General features: G+C 35.2%; 1 protein-coding gene across 2 annotated transcripts in view; it reads left to right on the top strand.

Annotated features, from left to right (window-relative positions):
* atp6v1h (ATPase H+ transporting V1 subunit H) overlaps positions 1-17,109 on the top strand; it is a 99,856-nt gene that overhangs the window by 18,715 nt on the left and 64,032 nt on the right. For both annotated transcript variants that reach the window (XM_039754507.1, XM_039754508.1), the window contains exons 3-7: positions 5,049-5,148; positions 5,260-5,349; positions 10,242-10,355; positions 15,159-15,263; positions 16,497-16,544. In XM_039754507.1, coding sequence (XP_039610441.1) covers positions 5,049-5,148; positions 5,260-5,349; positions 10,242-10,355; positions 15,159-15,263; positions 16,497-16,544 — 457 coding nt within the window. The remainder of the gene's footprint in view (positions 1-5,048; positions 5,149-5,259; positions 5,350-10,241; positions 10,356-15,158; positions 15,264-16,496; positions 16,545-17,109) is intronic.

Here is a 17,109-nt window from a genome sequence, read left to right as displayed (position 1 = left end):
ACAATTAATTAATTAAATAATTCATTCATTCATGAATGTGGACAGATGTAAGTTGCTCATGATGAGAAGTTTAAAAATCTATTGAGTGATTTAAATTTGTACCATTTTTTAAATAGTGCATTACATATAACTGAATTACTAAAAAAAAAACAAAAAAAACATCTGTTTATTGGCATTAGAGACTAAATGTTAAGTTGCCTGAAACATTGCATTCTGGAATTGCAAAAATGACTCCTGGTCAGAAATATTTAACAAATAACATTTTCAATCTATTAGTTCATTTTTGAATCTGCTTAATCTACCAGAGCCTAACACAACAGAATCAGGTGTAACACAAAAATCAAAATCATAAGCACATACAGTGGTGCTTGAAAGGTAGTGAACCCTTCAGAATTGACCATATTCCTGCATAAATATGACTTAAAACATCATCAGATATTGAGAAGCCAACTAAACAAATGAGACACACATATCATACTTTGTCATTTATTTATTGAGGTAAATCACCCAGTATTACATATCTATGAGTGGCAAAAGTATGTAAACCTAACAGGTAATTTGAAGGTGAGATTAGAGTCACGTGTTGTCAATCATTGTCATGGTTGTCAATCAATTTCAATGGCAATGAAATGTGAATGGGCACCCTGTTTATATTAGAAGAACAGGGTTATATAGGCTTCATTTTCAAAAACCTTTGTGCAGTATCAGTGTATCATGCCATAGACAAAGTACATTTAATGGCTCTCCTCGAACATTTTTTCAGCTACTTAGATTTGCAACAACTTGTCTGTTGCTTCTCATGTAAATAACATTTAACTTGTTTTTTTTTCTGAAAATGTGCAATATTTCACCCACCGTATATGTGCAGTATTACTGTGTGAAGCACTTCCTGCTCAGTGTGCTATTCTGTTTAGTATACTAGGGATTTGATAAGAGACTAATATATAGTATGTATTATATTTAATTTAACGTGTACTTGTAGGGCATGGTAAATAAGGATTTATTGTATTTTATTTTAATATTTTATATTCTGTTTTACTTTATTAGCTTATTTTTTATATGCCTTTATCTATCTGAACAGTTGTAACAAAAGTAATTTCCTTCGGGAACAGTAAAGGATTCTGATTCATTCTGGTGTGAAAAGCTACAAAACCATCTGTTAAAAGAGTTTGGACTGTACCAATCCACAGTCACACAGATTATGTACAACTGGAGGAGGTTTACTATTGTTGTTACACTCCACAGGAGTGGTCGACCAGCAAAGATCACTTCAAGAACAAGGCATGTGATTGTTCACATAGGTCAGAAAAGAAGCAACCATAACTTCTAAGCAACTAAAACATCTCTCACATTTGTTTTATGTTAATGTTCATGAGTCCACCATCAGGAGAACACTGAACAACAGTGGTGTGCATGGCTGGGTTGCAAGGAAAAAGCCACTGTTTCTCAAAAAAAAAAAAAAAAAGAAAGAAAATACTTTCCGCATACAGTTCGTTGATGAGCAAGTGGACAAGCCTGAAAGCTATTGGAGTAATATTTTAATGGACAGATGATGAAATCAAAATAGAAGGTTTTGGTTCAAATGGGATCCAGATTTTGTTCTCCTTGTACCAAACTGTACTTCTTTATGTACTGGCCTTGGATACAGTGAAGCTCCTGATGTACAGGTTTTTGTTGAGGTTTGGTCACGGAGCAGGTAATTTCTGTGCCTTGACTTTTGTAGCATTTATCAACTGTCGTGTGAAATGACCAGCTATCCCTGCCAGCAAGGTTTATGGTTGTATCCAATGATGCAGATTATCCATGTTTGGCTCTCATTATGTTTGAGATGGTTCTCCTTCACACATCAAATAATTTATGTAGTTTTCGTAATTGAAGAATCAACTATTTGACCTGTTTGGAACTTCATTGAGTTATCTCACTTTGCTTTGAAATTTTGTGTATTGAAGCTGTAATTGTCAAATCTCTTTGATAGCTGATAAACAACTGGCAATCAACCTAATATATCTAACATTTGCATCTGCATTTTTTAATTTGAGTTATTTCACAGTTAATGTCATTTTTTTACAGTGTTTCTGACCATCCATTTATTTTGTCTATGCCCATTAAGAGGGGAACCATTTCAGAAAAACATAGGCAATATTTTTGACAGTTCATTCATTCAATCTATCTATTATACTCTCATTATTTCTTCCAAAGAAGGAAACACCAAGTCATTGTTTTCATTACTTAACAATATCACACAACCCCCGGATTCTTTACCTTCTCACCTATACTCAACTGAATTTTGCAATTCCCTTATGTTCTTTTTAATGAAAAAATCCTGAAGATTCACCAGTCTCTCTGTACAGATTACCCCAGTACTGCATTTGAGTTTCACCCACCACCTCACTCATTTTCCTCTTTTCAGCTTCCTACCTTCTCAGAAATCTCAGATCTTGTCTGTAAGTCTAAGCCATCCACCTGTCAACTGGACCCCCTCCCTACAGTTCTGGTCAAAGCCTGCCTCCCCTCTCTGGTCCCTGTTATTTCTGCTATAATCCACTCTTCTCTCACTACTGGTACTGTTCCTTCATCTTTTAAAACTGCTGCAATAACCCCAATACTGAAAAAAACCTGCTGCCGATCCGACTAATTTAAGTCATTTTCGTCCTATTTCTAATCTACCCTTCATTTCCAAAATTCTTGAAAAAACAGTGGCTATTCAACTTCATTCTTATTTATCACAAAATAATCTATATGAACATTTCCAGTTTGGTTTTCGTCCCCTCCACAGTACAGAAACGGCACTTATAGAAATTACAAACGACCACCTTATGGCAGCTGATTCTGGTTTAATTACTGTTCTCATCCTTCTTGATCCGAGTGCAGCCTTTGACACTATTTGTCACACTACACTTCTCAATAGATTATCTTCGATTGGCAGTACCCACACACCACTAGATTGGTTCAGATCCTACCTCTCAGGCCGCACTCAGTTTGTTCACATCCCAACTCACTGCTGTTACTTCAGGGCCCCTCTTTTTCATTATTTACCTCCTTCCCCTTGGCAATATCTTTCGTAAATATAACATTAGCTTCCACTGTCATGCTGATGACACCCAGCTCTATCTCACTAGCAAACCTACTGCTTCCTTTCCACCCTCCTCCCTTACTTATTGCATAGCAGCAATCAGATCCTGGTTTTCTTCAGACTTTCTTAAATTAAATAGTGACAAAACTGAGGTTCTCCTCATTGGTACAAAATCAACATTATCCAAAACTGATAATTTTTCATTTGTTATTGATAATTCCTCTGTCGCCCCTTCCCCACAGGTTAAAGAGTCTGGGTGTCATCCTTGACAGTACTTTATCCTTTCAGTCCCACATCAATAATATCTCCCGGTCTGCATATTTCCACCTGCGTAACATTAATCATATTCGCCCCTCCCTCACTCCGCACACCACTGCTATCCTTGTTCATAGCCTTGTCACTTCTCGTCTGGATTATTGCAATTCCCTTTTCTTTGGTCTTTCTTGCAAATTTCTTTATAAGCTTCAACTGGTCCAGAATTCAGCTGCCCGCATCATTAGTAGAACCCCGTCTATTCACCATATCACTACTGTTTTGCAGCAGCTTCATTGGCTTCCAGTTCAGTTCCAAATTCAATTCAAAATTCTCCTAACTTTTAACGCTATCCACAACCTTGCCCCTCCCTGTCTGACCTCCTCCATGTTGCCATTCCCTCCCGCACCCTTGGATCCTCTTCCTCCATCCACTTGACTGTCCCCTTCGTCCGTCTAACCACTATGCTTTGCTTCCCAGCTTTGGAACTCACTACCACCTGAGTTTAGAAATATTGAATCATTTTCACTTTTCAAATCTAAACTTAAAGCTCATTTGTTTATGACTGCTTTTTCTCTTTGATTACAATTGCTCTGTCTGATTTTAACTTCTGTATTTTACTTTTGTTAATAATCTGTGTTTTTTCCATTGTTCGGTGTCCTTGAATGTTTAGAAAGGCACCTACAAATAAATAAAATGTATTATTATTATTATTATTCAGAAGTAGTATTCACTATTGATGGATTTATGTTTATTATTGTCACTTCCTGTAAAGATGTTGAATTACAAATGATGCACTAAACAATGAAAACACCAATTTGCAGTATGCACATAATTCCATATTCTTAATAAAATTATAAAATAAGATATATAGAGAAAAAAGTGAACCCTAAGTTCTGTTTGGCAAAATATATTTTATTCCAAGTTTCTAAACAAAATCGTTTGAATTAAAATGCAAACATGGTTTTTTTTTTTTACTTTTAGCCAAATCTGTGCTGTGTTTACACTTAGTTAAACCGGTTTTCAAGAGCTTTTTAAATTTGCTATAGTTCTGGTTGATTTTTATTTTTTGTTGCTGTTTTCAACATGGGGTTATAGTGGTAGAGATATTTTTGCTAAACAGATTCCATAGGTAACAGAGAATTTAACTTTGCCCCAAGATTTTCTTCTACTGACATCACCATTTGAATTTGCCCTTTACATAAAGGTATGGTTCAGTGCTACTTGAGTAAATACGAAAATCTGCTTTTCTGTGCACGTTACTCTGTCTTGCATGATTTTTCCCAATTCCAAAGGACATTTGCATTTGGTTAAATATGTCCTCTAAACTGGAATATTAAAAGAGACTGTGTGTGAATAGTTCTTGAAAGTACCTCATGTGTTCAGTGCTACATGGATAGTCTGTGGCCTTTAACTATCCCATAATGGAAAATCCATCCATCCATCTTTCAAATCCACTTATTCAGAGCAGAAACCCACATGGAAGCTGAAGCCTCATGTTAAGAAAATAAATGGATGGGGGAGTAGTTGATTTTCCTTTTATTAATGTTAGCATTGTTGCTCAATTTTTATATTGAGTAAACCTGAAACAACATCTTTTTTAACATTTCAAAGGCGTTTGAATTTTTTACGTTTCTAATAAAAGTGTTCCTAATAAAATTTTTATTTGAAAGATTTATGTTTTGTAAAAGAATAACTTGGCTGTGTTTGTACTCGTTTTAAGGGGACAAATGATATCAGCAGAGGACTGTGAATTTATTAAGAGGTTTGAAATGACTCGATCAGAAGAAAAGCAAGTAATGCTTACTAATGAAGGACAGCAGGTAAATACGTTTACCTTTTTAAAATTATTCACATGGATATATTTTTCCTTTAATAATTTTTTTGTTTACATAGTGATTTTAATTTTGTTTTCCCTTTTTTGTTTCGTGCAGTGTGCTAAAACATTCCTTAACCTTATGGCTCACATCTCCAAGGAGCAAACTGTCCAATACATTTTAACAATGATCGATGATACGCTACAGGTAATTTTTCTGAGATTATATCTTCTTGGGATTTGCAGTTATTTAATTTACTAGGACTTTTAGAGCATATGCTATAGTTGTTTCTTTAATAAGGACAGAATCAATTTGGCTGATTCTCCATTTTAGTATCCCATTACAGAGTTTCCAGATAGGTTAAGGAGTGTGATCCCTCTATACCCAGCAAACACCACTGCATTTTGTTGTAATTTGCCCAACAGTAATCACAAAGTGCCTTAACCTAGATACCTCTTTTGCAGAAAAGGACCTAATCACACAATACTTCCAATGCTACATCCACCAATTAAGACGTATTTACTGGTGTGATTACTCTCAACCTGTTCCTTCCACTACATCTCAGTATAGATCAAAATTTCCCCACTGCTGTGTTCAAGTGTTGCTCCTGTGAAGAGCACTGGCTAATCAGTTGTCTTAACACTAGAATTACCAGAGCCTACGAAAAAACTCGTAATTCCGTCCCACCTTAAACTGCTTCTTAAATCCCTTCACACCTCTCCGCCAGCGCACTTTGTTCTCTAAATGTGCTGATAAAGAGAAGCTTGGAGCAGCCGGCTATTCCATCCCCCCACCAATTTAGAACGTGCACGAACTTCTCTCAGCTCATGCCTTGATTGAGTATCTGGGAGTGAAGTGGAGTTTTAGAGTGGAAATAATAGATCGTTGTTTGGAACACACACATTTCATGTCTGTTCCGTTTCTACAGTAATCTGTGTCAACACTATGTTAAAAAAGAAACGTTTTTTATATTCTAGTAGTAGATGACAAAATGTAGGCATAAACTATATAATGTATGAAGCCTGAAGTCCAAATAGCAAAGAAACATTTTCACAAGAATAACACAATTGCACTTTTATTCAAACATATAACTGCAGAAACAAAAAGCCGCCTTAACATGCGACATTGACACCAGTTTATTGTAACTGACTCCGTGGCTCAATAGACTCCGCTCCCGCTTGGGAATCAAGGGTCGCGGGTTCGATCCTGCCCCTCCGTTTTGAGAAGTAAACTGCTCTTAGTCTTACTGTTTTAGAATAAAAGCATACATTTGATTTCAGTCTGTAACAGCCGGTGCAATTTATGATCCTTGTAAAGGTTAGCTTTTTTTTTTATTCACTTTTCACTCTCTCAGTCGCGTTCAGAATCAATCCATACAACCCCATCTGACACGGCTGTTTTCACTAAAGACGCGCTATAGCTCTGCAGTGTACCACGATGCATACTAACGCCCCCCCCCACCCGGTTCTGACACACAAACGCTGGCGAAGCTGCCTTCTTCTTATCTCACCGTCACTTGCTTTTCTTTTATTCAGTTTTATTGAGTGTTCCTGCCAGTCCCGCATGTTGCTGTATGCTTTTCTTTTGTACTCCAGGACATGCAGAGGAAAGAATGGTAAAGACCAGTAACTTCGGCGCTATATGCAATCATCAGACACTCCCCATCTGCCCGTGTCGCTCAAACACAGGAACATATATTGGTGTAAAAGTATAACAAAAGTGCACTTTTATTCAAGTGCACTTTTTCCATCGCCTTTTCCTGTAAGAAGCAGTGTACACACTTCTCTCTATGCTGTGGTTTCTATTACACACCTGAAAGAAAGAGACAATATATGTGAAAATATAATCGCACTAATGCAATATTATTTGAAAACGAACAGCGTCAGATCGGGTGTGAATTTATGCAGGAACTGGAAATTCTCTGATGCGGGACCTTCCCCCAGGGAAGAAAGTACAGTGTCAGGTGCTCATTCAGTGTAATAGAAACCATAGCACAGAGAGGTGTGTACACGGCAACAAGTACACGTGTCGTAAATGTAGGAAGGACGGTCCTTGGGTGTGTGGGAACTGTTAATATTTGAATGTGATGATTTTATATAGCACGGAATGAAAATCTGCACTTCTTAGCATTGCACCATGCAAGATGTCGTATCAATCGCCTACTGTAACTTGCTTTCTTTTTCTTCGGTTATACAGGTAGTTTTGAATAAAAGTGCACTTGTTTTGTTTGCGAAATGAAGTGTCTGCGTGCACTTTTCGTGGCATTACACGTGTATTTTTTGAGCATGCCAGTTTGAGCAGTATAAAAGTATTGAAAAGTATAACAAAACAACGGGCAGATGGGGAGTGTCTGATGATTGCATATAGCGCCGAACTTACTGCTCTTTACTATTCTCTCCTCTGCGTGCCCTGGAGTACAAAAGAAACAGAATACAGACGCTATAGCTCTGTGCTGTACCACGATGCATACTAACGCCCCCACCGGTTCTGACACACAGACGCTGGCGAAGCTGCCTTCTTGTATCTCACCGTCACTTGATTTTCTTTTTATTCAGTTTTATTGAGTGTTCCTGCCAGTCCCGCATGTTGCTGTATGCTGGATAGAGAGAAGTGTGTACACTGCTTCTTACAGGAAAAGGCGATGGAAAAAGTGCACTTTTGTTATACTTTTACACCAATATATGTTCCTGTGTTTGAACGACACGGGCAGATGGGGAGTGTCTGATGATTGCATATAGCGCCGAAGTTACTGGTCTTTACCATTCTTTCCTCTGCATGTCCTGTAGTACAAAAGAAAAAGCATACAGCAACATGCGGGGACTGGCAGGAACACTCAATAAAACGAAAAGCAAGTGACGGTGAGATACGAAGAAGGCACCTTCGCCAGCGTTTGTGTGTCAGAACCGGGTGGGGGGGGCGTTAGTATGCATCGTGGTACACTGCAGAGTTATAGCGCGTCTTTAGTGAAAACAGCCGTGTCAGATAGGGTTATATGGATTGATTCTGAACGCGACTGAGAGAGTGAAAAGAGAATAAAAAAAAAAAAAAGCTAACCTTTACAAGGATCATAAGCTGCACCGGCTGTTACAGACTGAAATCAAATGTATGCTTTTATTCTAAAACAGTAAGACTAAGAGCAGTTTACTTCTCAAAACGGAGGGGCGCAGGAACGAACCCGCGACCCCTTGATTCCCAAGCGGGAGCTGAGTCTATTGAGCCACGGAGTCAGTTACAATAAACTAGTGTCAATGTCGCATGTTAAGGCGGCTTTTTGTTTCTGCAGTTATATGTTTGAATAAAAGTGCAATTGTGTTATTCTTGTGAAAATGTTTCTTTGCTATTTGGACTTCAGGCTTCATACATTATATAGTTTATGCCTACATTTTGTCATCTACTACTAGAATATAAAAAAGTTTCTGTTTTAACAATGTGTTGACACAGATTACTGTAGAAACGGAACAGACATGAAATGCGTGTGTTCCAAACAACGATCTATTATTTCCACTCTAAAACTCCACTTCACTCCCAGATACTCAATCAAGGCATGAGCTGAGAGAAGTTCGTGCACGTTCTAAATTGGTGGGGGGATGGAATAGCCGGCTTCTCTTTATCAGCACATTTAGAAGACAAAGGGCACTGGCGGAGAGGTGTGAAGGGATTTAAGAAGCAGTTTAAGGTGGGACGGAATTACGAGTTTTTTCGTAGGCTCTGGTAATTCTAGTGTTAAGTTCTTTGTTCGTACATCTCATAGTAAGGGTTTGGGCAAGGTACATTTGGAGTCTGCATCCTTTACTTTCCCCTGAGGTGTGAAAGAAGCTCACCAATAAGAGTTGAACCCATTCCAAACTGAAGCATCTCAATGTCAATTTTAATTTATCAAACTGTTAATAGTACATCCATCTCAACCATCCCACATGCCGTGTGCTTATCAGCCTCTCTCTGTACCAGACCCTATAACATACTGTTTAAAGTCAGAGTGCAAGACTACAAAGTCATTCATGAACCTTTTGTACAAAGTATTTAAGTAGTAGGTACAATTATGAGCAGCCTTGTATTTATTATTAGGTTAGATTAAGTAAACTTTATTATTACCATGAGGAAATTCAAATGTATACAGAAACATAAAAAGCAAGAACACAAACTCACAGGATAGATAATTCATTAAATTAATTAATTTATAAATAAATAAATAAATAAACTTAACAAGCACATTGGGTGGAAGAATTAAACTGCCTGATAGCAGTCAAGAAGGATGGGTATAAAGATTGACATTTTTAACTTCAGGGGGATTAAATATCCAAAGGACATAAATGATATAGTAAATCGCCTTCAAGGCCCATCAAAGGGTGTTTATGAAAAATTGATCAAATCCTAAAACAGAATTCTATTTGAGTGTGTTGATAAACAGAACATCTGGAGCAATACCTATCTAATATTTAAAAAAACAGGAGAAAGCCTGTAATGTTTGGGTTTCAGTGAAGTAAAAAGAAATTCAGCATATTTATGATTTAGGAAAAGCCCCGTAAAATACCTGGTGTTGCACAAGTGTGCATCTAAATACCTAAATTGGAGTTATTTTGACAATTGTGTGTGATTAACTTACTGAAATCAATAGTGTTGTTTGTTATTATTAACTTTTTTCTTTGTTGAAGCAAGTTTTCCTTATGAACAGTTAATGCTGCAGAGTGGTTCATAACCATGACTTGCTTAATGATATTACTTTTTACTGGAAAAATCACCACCTTAATTTTATTTTTTGCCTCTTAAATGTATCAGTCAACTAGTTAATTCTGGGTACCTCCTTTAAGTGAACAAAATTAAGTGTATTAGCTTTGTTTGCCAAAGTTACTGATAATGTAACCTGTCCTTGGAGGTGTTAGAAACAGTATGTATTAATACAGTAGATCTTTGATCTGTTTAAGCCTATAAATGAAACATTCTGGAACAAATGTATTTGCATTAGTATTACAGTAAATTTTAGAATATTTTTTTATTGGGTTACTAGACTTCTTTCAGTTTGGAACAAATACAAACTATTGTATTGTACAATACAGTACAGAAGAAGACATATCATTATAATGTTTCTTTTTTATCCTTAGGAAAATCATCAGCGTGTTAACATATTTTTTGATTATGCAAAAAGGACCAAAAACACTGCCTGGTCATACTTTCTGCCTATGTTAAATCGACAAGATTTGTTCACTGTTCATATGGTATGTGAAATATTTTGTATATATATCTTGTATAAAATTTACCTTCAGGAATTAACAAGCTCTTAAGTTAACTTGAAATAATGTAAATTGAGATAGAGAGATACTTTAGAAATTTGTAATTAATAATGTCTTACATGAATCCTTTTGGCATTTTTATGATTTAATTTAAACTAATTAGGCTGTGTGTAATTCTACTTTAAAGTTTTTTATTGCCTGTAATTTGCTATTGCTATTTTTTCTGGGATTGAGTTCTAGATATTAGAGGATAGTTGTACCTTCCAGATTATCATTGCCATTTTTCTTCTATAATTGTAGGAAACGGGTTTGATTATGATAAGGAGCTGCTTGTTTTCAACTTTCCATTTTCCTGTCTGAACATTCACAACTGATATTAAAATCACACAAAACAATTTATTTCACTTGCTTTTTCTAGTTAAAAGCTACAAGAAAATCACTTGGCAATGACAAAGACCATTTTAATCTACCTGTTCATTTCTTGAACTAAATAAGATGAGGATGCAATTAAAGCAAGAAGTCTTGGAGTTTATAAGAAAGTCTAGTAGTAATAGTTTCAAGAGATACATTAAAACTTGATTTGAGTCTTAGAGAATGAAGCATTTTCCAAAGTGCCACCACGAGCTGAATGTAGCTAATGAACCAGCTTCCTCTACTGATTGAAAGGTCTTGCATGTTTAATTTGTAATTTTGTTTTTTTTTTTCCATGTACTACAGGGGCATTTTTTTCCATTGCTCATTAAAGTGGTGTAGATACCTCAAAATTAAAAAAAAAAAAAAAAAACCAAACAAAAAAACCTTGTGGAACAGATTTACAAAGCTTTACTATTTTTATTTCATTTTGAAGTGGATCCCAATATATAATGTACCTATAAAAACCATTAATTTTTTTTATTGACTCCACGGTCAAATTTATTTAGTTAATCTAAAGTGTTAATAGCTTAATGGAATACTCCAAAATTAATATTTTCTGTACATTTTCAGACACGATTAATAGGAGATAAATCCCCCACCTTGTACTTTTTTATGTTTTTAACATCGTTTGCCAAGTAAAAGTATTGATCACTATTGGCTTGTATTAAATCAGATATTTTTCTCTCCGTTCTGCATAAAAATTAGATTTTTTTTCTGCCATTGCTAAAAACATTAATTGGGTAAGTAAAAAACAAAAAAATATCATTTTTAGGTGGAGTATTCCTTTGTATTGTGCCCCAGACATGATTCTCAAACATGAATACACATCCAGGGGCATCTTGTTAAATAATTTGTAGTGATTAATGGCAAAATCCGCCATTATAAAGGCTACAGCCACGGGGTTTCTTCCTAAAAACTCTTGCCCCTAATTCCTTCAGTCCGAGCACTAAAGTAAACTGTTGAGGTTCAGGGAGAGAGCAAAAGAAACTAAATAAAAGTTGATGCTAAAAGGAAGTACAAAGCTAAAACTACTGTCATGCATTCAGGAGCTTAGTAGCACAAGGTAACTGAAACTTAATGATTAATTTGCATGTTGTAATGACAGAGTAGACAGACACACATGCATACATAGAACACTGCAAGAGGAGCTTCTGTTTTCTATGTTGTCTCTGTCATTTTGACTATTGCATCACTACATGGCATAACAATAGCAAATGCAGTTTACATAAGCATTGTGGTCTAGATATATACTACATGTTAAAATGCTGAGGCTATAGTCTTGAATGACATTTTTTCCATTTCTAATTAGACAGTAATGTTAAGTTCCTTTAGTTACTCATTTAGTTGTGCAGTCAGATGGTGGCTGCTCTGCAGCCATGTCAGTGCTTTACTGGTGTTGTTTTTTCTGATTTGTTGATTCCAGTGAATATTGAAATCTGCATCTCCTGTGGCTTTTATCATCAGTAAACTTAACGGCAGTCCTTTTGACAGGGTGTGACATATTTTGCATATTCTGCATATTTTGCAGTTCATATTTTTGCAAGCATACCTGGCAATTCTTTTAAACTCAGATAGACTCCTACACTATGATCGTAACGGTGAATAACAGAACGCACACAGAGCACTTGCACTGTCCATTGAAATATTCGAATGACCTTGTAAGCCTTTTCACTTTCAACAGGTAATGTTCATTTTTAACATCTGCCATGTGCTCTGTGCACATGTATTAAACATATAAATGTATTGCGTTTTTTTTAAGAGATTTTGCAACTGTTCATTGTGATCAGCAGTTTTCTCTTAGTCAGACCAGGTTAACAAGAGAAAACCACTGTCCTTTGCAGTTCAAAACCACCTCTCCTTTTGTGCTCCACCTTCATGATACATTGAATTGCTTTAGAAATATGATGCTCGGTGAGTCCCTTAAATGTCCTCACACACTTTAAGGCAAGATTCAAACATGGTTGTTTCCTGATTTCAACAAAGTTTAAATATTCATTTAACATGAAAAGAAAATTTATCAACTATTGAATTTGACTTACCAGTTGATTAGTCAGTTATTTCATAAATTTAACTTATCATTAACATATACATTCCTTTTTTATTTTGCCTCAGTAGTTTAGCTTTGTAATTTCTGTTATTTGTGTATTATTATTAGTTTTGTTGTGTTTTATTTTTCTTTCACTGTCACCCATTATATAGCCTACTTTAATGTTGATATTGTTGCTGAAAACTCAGAGAACAAACTCTACCTATATCAACATTTTTTGTCAAATTTGTCCTTATTAGCCAGTTTGGTAGACTCAATTAATAAATTCATGAGCTCAGTTTTTTAAAGAATGTATTTAATTTTATTAGGAAGATTTAATAAAATATGTAGCATTGATATTTGCCCATTTTCTCAATGGAAAAAATATCACATAATGTGAATTACATTACTTTTAGTTTGCAAAGAACCTTGATTGTAATGTATTAATTCTCAAAGAAAATACATCAGTTATGTGAACAGTAGCAAATTTTCACATTTTTCAGATGTAGATTTTTTTGTAATTTTTTTCATAACTCCCTTCACTTTAATAAAATTTGATAGATACACTTTTGTGAAAAATACATCATACAGTTCTCAAAACTGATCATCTTTGTTAATATGTATGCCAAAATGTATGTTTGTCTTTATTCTAATAGTTTTTATAAGTAAAAGAGCTACCCATTGCAACGTGTGGAATTTAAAGTGTTTCTATTGTAACTAGGGAATTGTTTGATAATTTAATAATGTAGTTACAGCTTCAAAGTGAAGTAATTTTTAAATTAATTCAAGATCAGGGTCATGATAGCATGACAAATGAGCACTTTAAACTGTACTTCACTTTTTAGGCCATGGGTTCTAGTTTCATTGTGTCCTGGTCCCTCGTCTGTCTTTAGGCCTTGTATGGTACAAGTCCATAAATAGCTGTTCAATGAGCATCCTTATTGGGTATATGAACCTACAGTACTTGTCTGGCAAAAGTGACCTCAAAATATTTTCAGAATAGATTAGATCTTTACCATTTAATTAAATAAAATTCCAAAAGTACTACTTATGATATCATGGCCACTAATTAAAGGTATGATTGAAGATTTACTTTTACATAGCAATGGAAAAAATACTGGGTCCTGAAGATTTGCATTATCTGGACAGAATTTGAAAGTCAAAACAATCTGAGATTGACTGCAACCAAGAGCTCAGTTTTATATCTGAAGGAGGTTTTTCCTTTAGAGATTAGAACGTAAAGACTTCACCCCCTTTAGGAGGATACAGAGGGTTGCAGTAAGGATGTATTTGTTAGCCATCATAGTGAGCAAAGCCATCATATCAAAGAAGCAGGGCAGTGAAGACATGCTTTTTGATCAATCTTTTTTGCTAAGGATCAATTAAAACATGAAGGTTTTGTGGCAACAGATGTTGCCAATTCAAAATAAAGGTGGCTAATATTGTTGAGGAAGTAGCCTCTTGTTTTTTTTTTCTTCTGGCAAAGTCATTTTGGCACTTCATGTTACAAAGGCTGGCCCCTACACAATTTGTTCTCAGAGGGGCGAACCTTTCATAGGATTGTTAATAAGATGAGTTTTTAAAGGAACTTTTTTTTTTTAATGTAACCATTGCAGCTATTAGAAATGGCTAATAGTATTGTATGTTTTTCCCGTTTGTCTTCTGAAATTTCCTTTGATTGGGGCATAGTGTTCGTATAGAAACCTTGTGTTGACTGCTTCTCTCTCATGGTACAGGTCTAGGTGTAACCAACACTACAGCTAAGCAAACCTGCTGTATATCTGCTATGTTTCATTTCCCATTTTACCAAGAAGTTGGAAATATCTAATGTTGGTTCGTTGATCAGATAGGGACATTTTCTCTTAGCTGGTGTGCTATGTACACCTTTATTTACAGTAAATCTCATTAACCAACTTAGGGGCACTTGGGTGACCAAACTCTTAGAATTATAAATGTTTTACATTAAATATAGCACATGTATGCCACAGCTAAACTAGATCACAGCTGGTATTCAGAATTTATTGAGTACAATTTTGGAATGGTTTGTGTTCTTTAGTCCTTTTGAAAACCCCTGTAATTTAAGATTTTTCTGAAAGATCCTGTAGTAAATATTGATTAATGAATTTATCATTTAAACTGAATGTTTTGACACTTTTATTCTTTTTTGACGTTCACAGGTTTTTCACATCTATAAGCTCATCTTTACAATGAAAGAATACTAAATTCAGTTTCTAAATTACTGTTAAAATTACAGAATATATAATTATTTAAAATGGTTTTTGAGATATTAGGACAGCTGTTTTACTTAGTTATTTTTATGTATGTGTTTATTGCCCACTGAATCATAGGCTGCAAGAATTATAGCAAAACTGGCTGCTTGGGGAAGAGAGATGATGGAGGGTAGTGATTTGAATTATTACTTTAACTGGATCAAAACACAGCTGAGCTCACAGGTATTTTCCTCTTCTATAAATAATGAAGAATCAAGTATAAAATGTTTAACGTCTCCAGTGCATTTAGTCCTGTGTATTTTAAACAATGTTCAGATTTAAAAGATAATCAAGAAGGGATGCTGTCTGAATTACTGTAGTTAAATTAATAAGGAATTGTTACAGACAATCTGAAAGTTGAAAAATAGTATATAGCATAACACTGTCAAACCCATTTAATCCTATTCAAATGAAAAATAGATGTGAACATAATGGTGCGTCATTTTAGCTTTCCAAACAATAACTGAGAAACTCTTTTGCATGGACAGAAGAGGAAACAAAATAAATATAATGGCAAATGTTTTTTTTTTCTCACATAGTTTTTCTCATGCCCCAGAATGAGTCAATGTCTATATGGAATTTTTCTTTTGTAATCTTGAAGAAATTATGTTAGTGTAATTGTTTCTTCAAGCATGTACAACAGCAGTATAATTAAATGTGAAACAGTTAAAATGTAAAAAAAAACAGGTAACTGACAATAAAATGTGTGTGTCTTCATTTATTTTAACATTGAATTGGACAACCATTTGCTGTCAGAGCAGATTTTTAGTTCTGTATTGAATGGAATTAAATATTGTCCTTCCAATTGTCATCACTTGATGTTCTGGTGATTGTAGAAAATGGTGCTTTATATACCACCCCAGAATTTTGCAGTGGTGATCATTTAAGTTGTAATGAAGACAGTTCATGTCCAATGCTCTTAACATAGATTCTCTTCCCTTGTGAACCTGAGCTGTATTAAATGGGTTTACAAATGTTGTTAGAAAAGGTTGTTATTCAGAATAGCAATCAGATGACTTAGATTTAGATTCTGTATTTTTTGGAATAGTAGGTAAATTGGAAATTGTGTTTAATTGTGATCAAGGTTTCCCTTTAAAAGTATTTAAGTAAGTTATAGAATTAGCAAAAGATTTTTTTTAAAAACAAACTTTAAGTGTTTTTGACACTGAATCAAATACTATTATTAACTGGGGACACTTTTGTTTACTGTTTTTATTTATTTATTTATTTATTTATTTATTTATTGTGTTAAAAATTTCCAGAAGCTAAAGTAGTAAATATTTTTATTTCTTAAAATTATTTTTGTATTACAAAAGCCAATTTAGTCTTGTGATAAGAATACTTGCTCATTTGAAGTCTGTTGTGTATTTTTCCCTTAACTGTGTTTCCTGTTATTTTAACTTTTTTAATATGTAGAAACTGCGTGCAACAAGTGCTGAGACTGGAACAGTTTCTTCTGGTGATGTAAGTATATAGCAGTGAAGCTTCTGTTTTTACTGTAATATTTTTTATTTATTTATTTTTTTTTACTTTGTGGCATGTCCCTATCTGGAAAGGGAAGGGTGATCGCCTGCATTGCAGCAACTACAGGCGGATAACACTGTTTTCAGTGCTGGGTAAGATCCTTGCTAAGGTCGTCCTCAATAGGATCTGTGATCACTTGCTCACCTAACAGTGACCGGAACAGTCTGGTGTTACGCTAAGATGTCTACCATAGACCATATCCTTGCACTGAGGGTTCTCATGGAGTGCAAATGCGAATATCGGCAGAGTTTCTTTGCAGCCTTTGTCAATTTTCATAAAGCGTTTGACTCAGTTGATCAAACTGCCCTGTGGGACATCCTGAGGGTTCGCGGGATCCCCTCGAGGTTGCTGGATATCATGGCCGGCCTGTACACTGGTACTGTGAGTGCTGTGCAGAGTGGAGGCAGATCCTCTGCGTTTTTCCTAGTTTATTCTGGGGTTCATCAGCTGTGTGTTCTTGCTTCTACTCTGTTCAATGCTTGCATTGAAATGCATTGGCTATGGG

Source organism: Polypterus senegalus, chromosome 5, assembly GCF_016835505.1.
Source record: "Polypterus senegalus isolate Bchr_013 chromosome 5, ASM1683550v1, whole genome shotgun sequence".
NCBI classification, from domain to species: domain Eukaryota; kingdom Metazoa; phylum Chordata; class Cladistia; order Polypteriformes; family Polypteridae; genus Polypterus; species Polypterus senegalus.
This window is presented reverse-complemented; position numbering and strand designations above follow the sequence as displayed.